The sequence below is a fragment of the Engraulis encrasicolus genome, chromosome 17 (assembly GCF_034702125.1).
Source record: "Engraulis encrasicolus isolate BLACKSEA-1 chromosome 17, IST_EnEncr_1.0, whole genome shotgun sequence".
In the NCBI taxonomy this organism is placed as follows: Eukaryota; Metazoa; Chordata; class Actinopteri; order Clupeiformes; family Engraulidae; genus Engraulis; species Engraulis encrasicolus.
Genome location: NC_085873.1, coordinates 18120086 through 18132585, shown reverse-complemented (window position 1 = coordinate 18132585; position 12500 = coordinate 18120086). Strand labels below are relative to the sequence as shown.

Genomic DNA, 12500 nt, shown 5'->3' with positions numbered 1-12500 from the left:
CACACAGACACGCACACAGAGGAGCACGCACATGTGCACACACACACACGCACACAGACATGTGCACACACACACAGAGACACACACAGACACACACACACTGAACAGCTCTCACCATCGTTATCACCATAAGGGGGATTTCTAAAGTAGGGGCTATAGCTGCACGGCTGGGAGATGGGGAACTTAGGATAGGAAAATGTGTGTCTCTTATCTATAATGGAACACTGCCCGTGATGTGTGCGACAAGAACATGAAGTTATTATGAAGCCACCATTTTAAAGTCCTGATGGAGAGGGCTGTCATGCACAAGCACACAACATGTAGTAAGATGCCCTTTGTTGAGTAGTTGCAAAAAGTTGGTCATCATCATTGGAATCAGTTATGCTGTTCTCTGTTTACTGTTTACTGAACCTATCGTTGTTGGTATTTTGTGATACTACACAAGAAGACCATAACTTAGCGGCACTGAGATGACCCTACATTTCTGTAACAGTGAGTTAGCAACATTTAAGGCTAAGATGTGTATATTACTGTGAATAGGGGTTGACCTCCTGGCTATATTTCAGAGGAAATCATTGCTATATCTGTACCAGTCATGTTACGATGAGCTAAGCAGACTGAATGTTTGTGGTGGGAGTCTCTTCATCTCTGTGTTCCAACGCGATGTACTTAGGCTATTTGCAAACACGTTGTAGTGACAGGATAATGTGTCCAAAACTGTGTGTTGCCACGAGTAAGGATGAGGGCATAAGTTAGGCTGAGTGCATTATTGTGACTATGAGATCAGCTGTAGGTCTACATGAGTTTCCATGTTGTGGAGTGGTGTAGATGGTGTAGTGCATTTCAGTTGGTCCATACGTACCTGTGACTGTGCATTCACGTTGGCCCCGTTGGTCACCAACTCTTTCACCACTTCTCCCTGGCCGGCCAGTGAGGCTATGTGAAGGGCTGTGTTCCCTTTCTGTAAACATGCACGCACACACACACAAATGCGCGCACACATACAGAAAAAGTACATATAAAGATGTCGAAACACACTTGATTCATGTCAACACTGCATTGCTATTTGCTATATGGCTAATTGCTAAGCAAGGACACACCTGCTCGACTGGAGTCCCTGGCTGTTAGCATGAGCCAGCTGGCTCACGACTAGCCTACTACCTTCCCCAGCACTGGGGGCATCCTGTCAAAAACACCCACGGCGCACTCCTGTTAGGGTTCCCTATTAATACAGTTGGACACCTCTCTCCCGGAGGTGTCCATGTCACCGGTGTCGATCCAAAGAGTCCACTCAGGGATAATAAAACTTCAGTTTCAATTTCAGGAAGTGAGGAGTAGCCTAGCTTGGCTTTCCAAAGGTCAGAATTGTTATGAATGAAAGCAATTTCCCCTTGGGGATAAATAAAGTGTAATCTAATCTAATCTAATCTAATCTAATCTAATTGTATTTATATCTAAAGTAGGTTACATTAAACAACAGGGGGTAATGATAGATGTTATATAGTAAATCAATTGGTAGGGTTAGCACTTGTGAACAGACTACTAAACTGCAAACCTACATCCACTAGGCTACCCTTCCTGATGATCAATATGTCTTATTATTGTACCTAGTATATCCATACAGGTATTCACGACCCATGTATATTGATTGATATGAGGAGGTCATAAGTGGTTAACTCTTTCAGCTGCATTCTAAGATGGGTGAATCTTAATCTGCTAACCCGAACACTTGCATCATTCACATGGAAGTCATAAAAGTATATGACATCCAAATCACACGCCGATCAGTAAGTGTGAAATACCCTCAACCCCCACTCTGACCTCCATCTTCATCGGAGTTGGTTTAAAGGGATACTGTCCCATTTTTGGAAATACGGTTATTTTACACCTCCCCTTGAGTTAAATAATAGGGTTTTACCATTCTCCTATACTTTCAACCGTTCTCTGGGTACGGCAGTGCAAATTTTACCTCCAAGCTAGCAGTTAACATTGAGTCCTATGAGACCAGTTAGCCGCCAGCTGGTCTCATAGGACTCAATGTTAACTGCTAGCTTGGAGGTAAAATTTGCACTGCCATACTCAGAGAACGGTTGAAAGTACAGGAGAACAGTAAAACTCAACTGCTTAACTCAAGGGGAGGTTTGATATGAGCTTAGTTCCAAAAATGGGACAGTATCACTTTAATGCACTGTAAATAAATGAGAAATAACTGAAAAGACATCTGTGTGGCACCAGATTTCTTCCCTGTCTACTAATGTCTGGTCCTACTCTGGTTGCACCGGATTGTCACTAGTAGCACGGACTACGTGTTTCCCTTGTTCTCCATCCTCGCTCCTCTGGCCCCAGAGAGCTGAGGAGGCAGAGGTGGGGTGGAGTGCTGTCCCATTGGGGGTGGGGGTTGTGAATCAGTGATGACTGTGGTGCTGGCCGAAGCAATGGATCTGTCCCCCCACACCCCACCCCAGCCCATTAGGCCACGGCCATCGTTAATAAACCCACTTCCCTTAATACCACACAGGCCAAGGGAACGCTGACCAGCAGTGCAAGTGCCAACGATGCAGTGGGCATCAGGCCAGAAGGGGGTGCGGAGGAGGAGACGGGAGGACGGACAGGGGGCTCCAGGCCAGGAGCAAGGGGGTGAGAAGACAAGATGGGAAGGGAGGAGGGGCCGCGGCAGGAGACAGTCGGGTAAAATGAGGAAGATGGGTGTCGCAAGAGTATGACGGTTACAAATTGACATTTATTTCTTTGGCAGATGTGCTCATGTGAACTGCCCTTCCAGCATATAGTGAGAGTAATACGATTCACAACAGTGTGTCATCAGTGCCAGGAAGGTCTACTGCCTGACTGCAAATGAAAGGAGGTGTGAGAAACTACTTTTGGACTTCGCTTATGTGTACTTCCTTTTGGGAACCTTTTAGGAGATTTAAAGCACTCAGTAGACAGCTTAAAGTTTTTAAACTCAAAAGTGTTCATAAGTTAAAGTTCATAAATAAAGGGTTTAGGGGAGAAGACCAGGAAGAGAGAGAGAGAGAGAGAGAGAGAGAGAGAGAGAGAGAGAGAGAGAGAGAGAGAGAGAGAGAGAGAGAGAGAGAGAAAGAGAGAGAGAAAGAGAGAGAGAGAGGAGAGAGAGAGAGAGAGAGAGAGAGAGAGAGAGAGGAGAGAGAGAGAGAGAGAGAGAGAGAGAGAGAGAGAGAGAGAGGAGAACAACAAACCACACCAAAATATTTGGGTTTGAGTACTGTAAGTGGGGTTGGAGAAGAGGACAGGAGAGCAGCAAGGATGAAGACGACCAAAAAAAAGTTTAGGAAAGGAAAGTGAGGCTGTAGAGAGGGAGAAGGAGGAGAACAGCAAATAACCACCAAGAACGACCTGCTTAAGGAAAGAGCATTGGGACAGAGGACTGAGAGTCCTTCCCAGTCAAGCTGCTACAAACATCCCTCTCATCCTTTAAGATGCTTGAGAGAGAAATCCCTTCAAAACAAAAGTACACCTCCTCTTTCCATACCCCTTTGCAATGACTTTGTTATTAGTAGTAGTGCTAACCTGAATAGTATGGATTTCCCACACATTGTATGTTGATGACTTTGTACTCTTATGTAGGTTGTTTTTTTTAATCTAAATGTTGTGTGATGTAAGAAACACAGTGTAAGGCCCAGGACATTTGCCTGGTTACCACCGGACCTAATCACAAGTGACCTGGTGACCTGCCTACTGTAAATTCCAGGGGCGGAGTGGCCCACCTTTTCCCACCGGGAGAATTTTCCCCTTGGCGGCCCTCTTTAAAAAAAAAACCCCAAAAAAAACAAAGCGAACAACATGGTTTCCTAACCAAAAAGACAAAAGCCACGAAATCTGCAGTCGTACTACATGTGAACATTAGTGTTGTCAAAATATCAACCTGAATTGGAGAATTTAGCCTACGCCTTGATGAAATGCACAGCCAGTGGTGTAGTCTATGTAAAACGCAGGTATACGCACCCATTTCAAAAATTCAGGGATTACAGTATACCCACTTAAAATTGATTGATCCATTATTTACAATAGCACAAATATATACAGTACACATCAAAAAATGCTCAAATATACAGTATACCCACTTCAAAAAGTAGACTACACCACTGGAGCCATCATCACAGTCCAAAGCATTCATAGGCCTACTAGGTTAGGCTACATCACGCAACTGTTCCATGCAAATGTGCACTCCACTGTCATTTTGACAGTTTGAAATTGAAATATCATTTAAGGAAGACAGGATGAGCATGGGCACAAAGTTTTGAGTGTGGGGATTTTTAGAAGAGTAGGCTTACAAAATATAAACTTAGTATAGTAGCCTATAGCTTACAAAAAGTCTGTCTACATTGTGCAATAAAACCCACCATGCAGCAAATAAGCCAAACCTAGCTACTTCAAAGCACAACCATAAGTCAACAAAATGTATAACCAAACGGTGTAGGCCTACCTTAAAACGCTGTCTTCGTCGCAGCAAATGTCTTTGTTTCTTGCAATCACTCTACTTTAATCCACAGCTTAGCCTACACACCCAGCACTGGTCACATCAGAATCTTGTGTGGTAATTATTTTGTTCCATTTCTTCAGACATAGGCTACATCCTAAATGTACCACATATAAATATATGTATGATAATAATATTATTTCGACTATAAGGAGATATACTGGTAGTTCTAACAAATCAAAACAAAACCCATTGCTTCTGTTAGGTGCAGTTCTCTTCCTTACCACTTGGTGGAGTCTGTTCGTAACCCAATTCAATAACCAGAGAGCAAGTGAATCTGGACTGGAAAGACTGTAAACTGTAACAGTCGTGTGGAAATCGGAAAATAAATCATAATTTATTAATATTTCCATCCTTTGGTAACCAATCTACATATCACAGGTTATTTAAATACTGAAAACGAAACTGTGTTACTAAGATCTTGTAAACTTCCGCGATCTACGGTGTATGAAAATTATCAGTAGAGAAGGGGTGTGGCCAATTTACTGTTTGACACCGTCAGTGAGGTATTGCCGTCTGGTATACGGTATAAATACTGGCTAGTCAGCTGGGTTGGAATACAGGTAAGTGGAAATTGGGAAGTCAGTGCATTGATGTACAATCTTGAAACTTCAGGGCTGGTTAAAAACTCAGCGAGGCTGCGATAATTTATTTCACGGCCGCGGCCCACCGGGACAAGTCCCCGATCTCCCGACGGCCACTCCGCGCCTGGTAAATTCCATAGGGGTGCGGAATACTTGGCCATAATGACACACCTGTCCTGCTCACTGATTGGACAGAGAAAGGGACCATGATCTGGTACGTTTCTGGGCAAGGCTTCCATACTGTCATTCAGATCGGAACGATTGTGTGGAACTAAAGGCAGTATGGGAGTTCCCAGGCTACCAGGACAGCTTGCCGTGTGACTTACCGGTAACTTACATGCACAACTGTGTTCACATACTGGACCGGATATATCATGTAAGGGGAAAAGAGCCAATGGGGCTTCCATGAATATGTTCCACCATTGTTTGACTCCAAGACCTCAACATGGAAGCTTGTAAGATCGTGTCTTGTGTTCACGTGTGCTGTCGCGCACAAAATTGACATAGAATATACATGGCGACGTGATTGTGCAGATGTATTCTGCAGCAAGCATATCCCAAGGCCTAATGGATGAGGGAGTGCAGGAAGAGACAAAGTACTGACCTTTGTGGAAGCGTCTACTGAGGCCCCAAGCTTGATGAGCTCAGACACCACCTCCGTGTGGCCCTCTTTAGAGGCCAGGTGCAGCGCATTCAACCCATTCTGTACCACACAAACAGAACAGTAATACAAGGGTCAATGATGTTTTAGTAGTTGTTATGTTTCTTACTTATAAGAAAGCGGATGTGCACACTGGCGTGCAAACTGATACAATTTATTAAGTATTACAATAACAACATGACTCGGACGTGACCGGTTTCAATGTAGCCGAGTAACTGAATAACTGAACAACTGACAGTAGGTAAGATAGCAACAGTATACATTCTCAATGAAGAGGTTCCGGTAAGTATCGTAAGGGACTATAGAATCATATATTAATGCGCATATCAATGCAAGATATTCAGAGTGAATATTACAGTAGTAGCACAGGTCAGGGTGGTGCAACGACAGCTAATGCCACTATTGTATGGATTTGGTTTGTTTGTTTGTTTGTTTTAGTGTATTATCTAAGAAGCATAGTCATTGCAGTACATTGATTACCAATTACTAATTTATTTATACATCATTGAGTTACAAGTGAACTCAAATCATATCAAGTGAATCAGAAGTGTCTGCTGCTACATGTAAAGGATGATGGAGAGAAATAGGAAGGGTGACGCGAATTGAGTCCACTCTGCACAAATACACACCTAAACACAGCAGCAACAACAAAGCCAACTCAAGTAAGGTTTATTGAATTTAAGTAGTAAATATTCACTCACTTTTGTCACTTATCTGACCTTAGGTATAGTGTGATGTGGGTGGAACAGTATGAGGAATATGGACTGCTGTAGCATAATCAGTGAACTGTTACAAGAATTGCTGCATGTGTTGAAATTAATAAACAGTTTGAAAACTGGTTCAAACAAAGTGTAGACTATCTAAGTGACGTATTTGTTTACCTACAGCAACTTCATCCACAAATCAGACCAACACAATAAATCTTCTTCCACCAAAGAGGAACTGGGTCGGTCTGTGCCTACCTGGTTGCAGATATTAATGTCGACCCCATTCTTCAGGTAGTCCAGGGCCTTCTCCAGGTTACCCGACCTGGCTGCTCGTAGATAGCTGGCATTGCTGTCCGTCTGCAGAGAAGGAGAGAGAAACAACACGGTCAGCTTAGGCTTTATGAAGAATTTATCCCACACTATCAGGGTTGACCTCATGAGAAAAAAAGGTCACGGACACAAAGTGACCAAAGTCTGTCATGCCAAACTGCCTATCAGTCATCAAAACAACAACATTTTCAAAAACCCACTCGTTCTACTTCCCCCATTTGATGTTTTGGCCTGGTATGACTCTTGGAATCGTGTTCTTTGTCTGTCAGTTGGCCAACAGAACAGGCAGAACAGGCATCAGCACTGAGAAAACCCAAAACCAGGGCAAGATGTCACGAGGAGATTGGAGAAGATATGATGTGGTCTGGCGCAGTGAGCTAAAATAAACACGACCCAGGGAGATGGTGTGTGTGTGTGTGTGTTTGTGCGTGTGTGTGTGCGTGTGTGTGTGTGTGTGTGTGTGTGTGTGTGTGTGTGTGTGTGTGTGCGTGTGTGTGTGCGTGTGTGATGGGAGAGAAATGGCTTGCTTTCATTCTCTGTGGGGGTCAGTGGACCGCTGACTGAGGAATGCAACTGATCCCCAGCTCTTATTGAGATCATGCTCACAGAATAGAAATGATAGTTGGGCTGAACTTGAAAAAGCTGCATCTACTTGTTGCAGGAAATTAAAATGTTTTAGTAGACGTTTTTTGTGTCTGGAGAATACATCAAACAACAAAGAGAAATGTTTTTGGTCACATCAGTGATATGCTGGTATGGTGTGTAGTAACAATGCTAAATATTACAAAATGGCAATATGTCCAACCAACCATAGTGAGAGGTGTGTCCCTGAGTATGTTTAATATACCGTAATAGAATTTCAAGACAGCATTTATAGTTAGCAATTGTCCAAACATAAAATACAAACACAAAAGCAAACACTTCCAGTCCAAACTATAGTGGTTAAGCCAACAGTAGCACAAGCTCATTCTCCCAGCACAATTTTAACCCCAATACCTTAACCAGATAATGATCACAACGGAAATATTAGCAGAAAACAGAGAACAATAATAGTCATGTAAAAAAAAGCCAATGTGTACAACTCATTGGAAGTGGAATTCAATTGGAATACGATCGTCGGAGCAGTTTAATAGTTCATCTAATAACTCGTGATAGTATAGTATAGTATATTATAGTATAGTGATGCCAGTGATCCTACAGTTATTTCTGCGGCAAGCGAGATGTGTCAACTGTTACTAAACCAATTTCTGTTCTTTTTGCTCCTGGCTTTAATACACCTTTACTAACCAGTAATCCGCAACCCCCGAAGCTCCACTGTAGCAAAGGCTTTAACTCTCCTCCATCTCAGACAAGGGTGTGTAAATAATAATCAAAATGTATCAATATATCGAGATATAATCTGACGATTGAATCGAATCGCATCGCATCGTGGGGCATTCAAAAAACTATTGAAAATAATCGAAATGCTGGCCGCTGCCCAATGCCCTAGCTCCATAACATAATACGAGTGGAAAAGTAATTGGAAAAAGTCGAATCGAATCGTACTGTATCGTATTGTGGGGCATTCTTAAGAATCTAAAACAATTGAATCGCATTGCATCGAATAATAAGATATCGATATTGAATCGTATCATCATGGAGGCTGTGATTTACACCCCTACAGACAAACATGGCGAATAGTGCCAGTCTCCACCAATAAGGATGGTTGGAGAGGGAAAGAGGGCACACAGAGCTCTCCTGCTACTGCCTCCACTGGCATGATGCCCTCATGGTTCTCTCTCTCGCCCTCTCTCTCTCTCTCTCTCTCTCTCTCTCTCTCTCTCTCTCTCTCTCTCTCTCTCTCTCTCTCTCTCTCTCTCTCTCTCTCTCTCTCTCTCTCTCTCTCTCGCCCTCTCTCTCTCTCTCTCTCTCTCTCTCTCTCTCTCTCTCTCTCTCTCTCTCTGGCTCAGTGAGCTGATGTGACATTTTGTAGTAAAGAAGTAGAACAGGAGGGAACGGAGGAGGAGGAGGAGTAGTCAGCTGAGAGACGAGAAGTGGACGAGAAGTGAGGTTACGCAAGGAAGGCAAAAATGCCCCGCCGGACAACGGCAATGGAGGAGGGAACAGAGAGAGGATGAGAGAGACAGACAGTGATCATCAGGGAGATTGAGACAAAGAGATGCTGTGGGCGAGAAAATCAGAGAACTAGACAGAGAGAGAGAGAGAGAGAGAGAGAGAGAGAGAGAGAGAGAGAGAGAGAGAGAGAGAGAGAGAGAGAGAGAGAGAGAGAGAGAGAGAGAGGGGAAACGATCCTTCTGGCACAAACTATCACTCTTTCTCTTTCACTGCAGAGGGTGGGGATTCCAGCGCAGTAACGTCACAAACAAACCATCAAATTCTCCTCCGATGAGCACCATAATCAGATCTTATTAAGAGCTGTTATTTTTAGAGAGGGCTCATCAAGGCTGTGGTTAAGGAGAGTCACCTCATTCTGTCCTGTCCTCGCTGTTACCTCAGTAGGTCATCGAAGTCTTTGAACACAGTTATACCTCTAAAGCAGGGGTTCCCAACCTTTTTCAACTTGGGGCCCACTCGAAATTGTCAAAAATGTCCGGGGACCACCTCTGACCGAATTAAGAATAAAACTCAAATAAATCAACAGCAACACACACCAAAATATGATTATTATTTTTGGAAAATGATTTCAAGGCCCACTTGGAATACCTTCAGGGCCCACCAGTGGGCCCCGGCCCATAGGTTGGGAACCACTGCTCTAAAGGTTTACGTCGATGGGCGCAGCTAACCCTGTTGCTATGGTAACATAGCCTTCACCTCGTTTTCATGGTCCTTGTATTCCATACACAGAAAGACAGCTACACTCCTCAGCTCTGTATAGTAACTGGTTTCCCGCTTAGGTGAAAATGCAGATGTCCTTTGTATTTGAGATCCCACTGTAATACATCAAGAACACTGCCTTTTTAAATGGCCAATTTCTACTTCCGAAGTATCTAACAGCGACAATAGGTAGTGCATTATCTTCTTCTCAAAACATTGCCAGCAGTTACCAGCTAATAGTGCTACTGTCAGTAGTAGGCCACTGGTATGTGTTATTTCCCCCCTCATGAGTCAAATGCCATAGTTATGTGACACACACTCACGTATGCACGCACGCACCCACGCACACACAGACGCATGCCAGCACCCTCAACAATGGTATTCAAGGGCCCAGCTGTCCAATATTATGTAATGAAATGTGAGCTCCTGGGATAGAGGGATTTTACGTGTGTGTGTGTGTGTGTGTGTGTGTGTGTGTGTGTGTGTGTGTGTGTGTGTGTGTGTGTGTGTGTGTGTGTGTGTGTGTGTGTGTGCGTGTGCGCGCGCGCGCGTGCGTGCGTGCACTTGGGAATGCCAGATCCCCTGCAGGCCTACAGCTACAGTACTTAATACCCACAATACAGATACAGGCAGGAATGTTACACATGGATGAAATGCCATGGGATAAGGACCCTAGCCAATCTGCCTCAAGCACCATCACACCACCAACAGAGCCACACTGTACTGAATGACGACTTCCATAGCAGTGCTACAAATTGTATTGTACCATACATGATGCACATCTTTCTCTAGTACTAATGCACAAAGAACCATGGGGAAAGGGCCAAAGCCTGAACCTCTGCCTTGAACCACAATCTCAACACACCACCAGCATGTACTAGGTATACTGTACTTTAATGTACTGAGTAATGGGTTCCATAACAGTGCTTCACTCAACACTTAGAGAGGTGATTTCAAGTCTTCTAGATTGTATTTTGTCCCAGAGTACTCTCTAAATGATGAATTAACACTGTAATCTTTTTTTACTGGGCACCATCATGTACTGTACTGTACTGTACTGCAGTGGTTCCCAACCTATGGGCCGGGACCCAACGGTTACACTTCACTTTACGGATCGCTAATAAGGTGTTAATTTCATACTAATTTCTCAGTAATTTCAGTCTAATTTTATGGTAATAACTGCTTGTTATTAGTAATAACAGCAAAATAACCATATGGTTTCCAGTGCAATTACACTATAATTTCTCATTAATAACAGCAAAAATAACCATACAGTTTCCAGTGCAATTATGCTGTAGTTTCTAGTTAATAGTAGGCTAATGGAAACAGCTACTGTGTCATCATAGTAGTTAGGTGGTAGGTATGCCAGTAACTAAACGGTATCAGCCGAAGTAGTTTCATACTAATTAGGCTACATCAGGGCCGTAATGTGCAATATTTCCTCTTCCTATGTTATTGCATAGAAAACGACCACCCAAGCATCCTTGTATTATTTCTGCTTAATTACCTTGTAAACAATTGAGTAGTTATATGGAAATAAGATAGAATCAGGGCCGTAAAACTGCATTATCACCCTATTCCACTCAATTTATGGAAATTACATATTTTCATGGTCTTAAAATGTCTTATTCCTTATTTCCACTCAATTACTTAGTTATTATCATTTTTAATACAATATAGACTAGCCTACTATGAAGTGATTCAAGTACACAGACAAACACATTGTGTGCAAAACTTTATTTATTTTCCAATCAGTTATGAGATTCATGTTCCTGATGTGAGGTTGTCAATCTGCCACCATCCAGAGGAAGTCCTTGTGAACACAAACATACAAACAGAGAAGTCAACTGCAGACCGGTTTCACACGTTTATTTTTATTATGTTATCAATTCACCATCGCTAAATTTGCTTCTGAAATGCAGTACCATGTTAAATGCACGTTGTAAATCTTCCTCAGGCTGACATCGTTGCTGATTTACAAAGGCAAACTCTAGCTAGCACCTAGCTTCAGTCATTGAAAACATGGTGGGCAGAGCTAGCTAGAACTAGTGGTTTCCATGTACCTCTGTAGGCTATGCCATTTCAGCACAAACACGGCTGATAAGACGTGTTGCAGTGTATACAGTTAAAATCCTTCAATGCTCAGAGACTAAATGAAAGCAGTTAAAGCTAGAACTAATTAAAAGTTCGTTGTCGGGAAGCTTACCTTGCTGGCTCTGCTGCACTGAAGTTGAACTAGCTCGCGGTGGCGGCGAGTCCTGTTGTTGCTAGGCAACGAAAGTTTGGTTACTGCAGAACAGAAGCGTCTCAATTAGTATACTTCTGTACTTCAAGCACACTCGTTCTAGTTGTACGCTGCCCGCTCTGCTTGCAGTATGGCTCAGAGACGCTGACGTTGTTTAATTGAGTACCCTGACACACAAGGGTGGAGTTTGAGACGCACCACACAGTGCTTTCGCACGCAGGCAGCAACCAGGGTAACTTTCAAGGTGAGCTAAGCTTAAAGTCTTGATGTTGATTTCATCCGCCTTCAATCGTCGAATTACTTTAGCCTTATGCAAACATGTTTTATGAGTTAGTGTTAGGTTTATGTTTGTTCTGGAAATGAAACGGCATACAGAAGTACCTTTACAATGGAAACCACTAGCTAGCTCTGCCCACCATGTTTTCAATGACTGAAGCTAGGTGCTAGCTAGAGTTTGCCTTTGTAAATCAGCAACGATGTCAGCCTGAGGAAGATTTACAACGTGCATTTAACATGGTACTGCATTTCAGAAGCAAAATTTAGCGATGGTGAATTTGATAACATAAAAAAATAAACGTGGTGAAAACCGGGTCTTGCAGTTGACTTCTCTGTTTGTTTGTTTGTGTTCACAGGACTTCCTCTG

At 43.1% G+C, this 12500-nt stretch overlaps 1 protein-coding gene across 3 annotated transcripts in view; it reads right to left on the bottom strand.

The window, feature by feature from the left end:
• The window catches only part of ank3b (ankyrin 3b), a 262028-nt gene that overhangs the window by 132658 nt on the left and 116870 nt on the right, over positions 1 to 12500 (bottom strand). For all 3 annotated transcript variants that reach the window (XM_063221923.1, XM_063221924.1, XM_063221921.1), the window contains exons 2-4: positions 6724 to 6825; positions 5705 to 5803; positions 863 to 961 (exon numbers count right to left, since the gene is read on the bottom strand). In XM_063221923.1, the coding sequence (XP_063077993.1) occupies positions 863 to 961; positions 5705 to 5803; positions 6724 to 6825 (300 nt within the window). The remainder of the gene's footprint in view (positions 1 to 862; positions 962 to 5704; positions 5804 to 6723; positions 6826 to 12500) is intronic.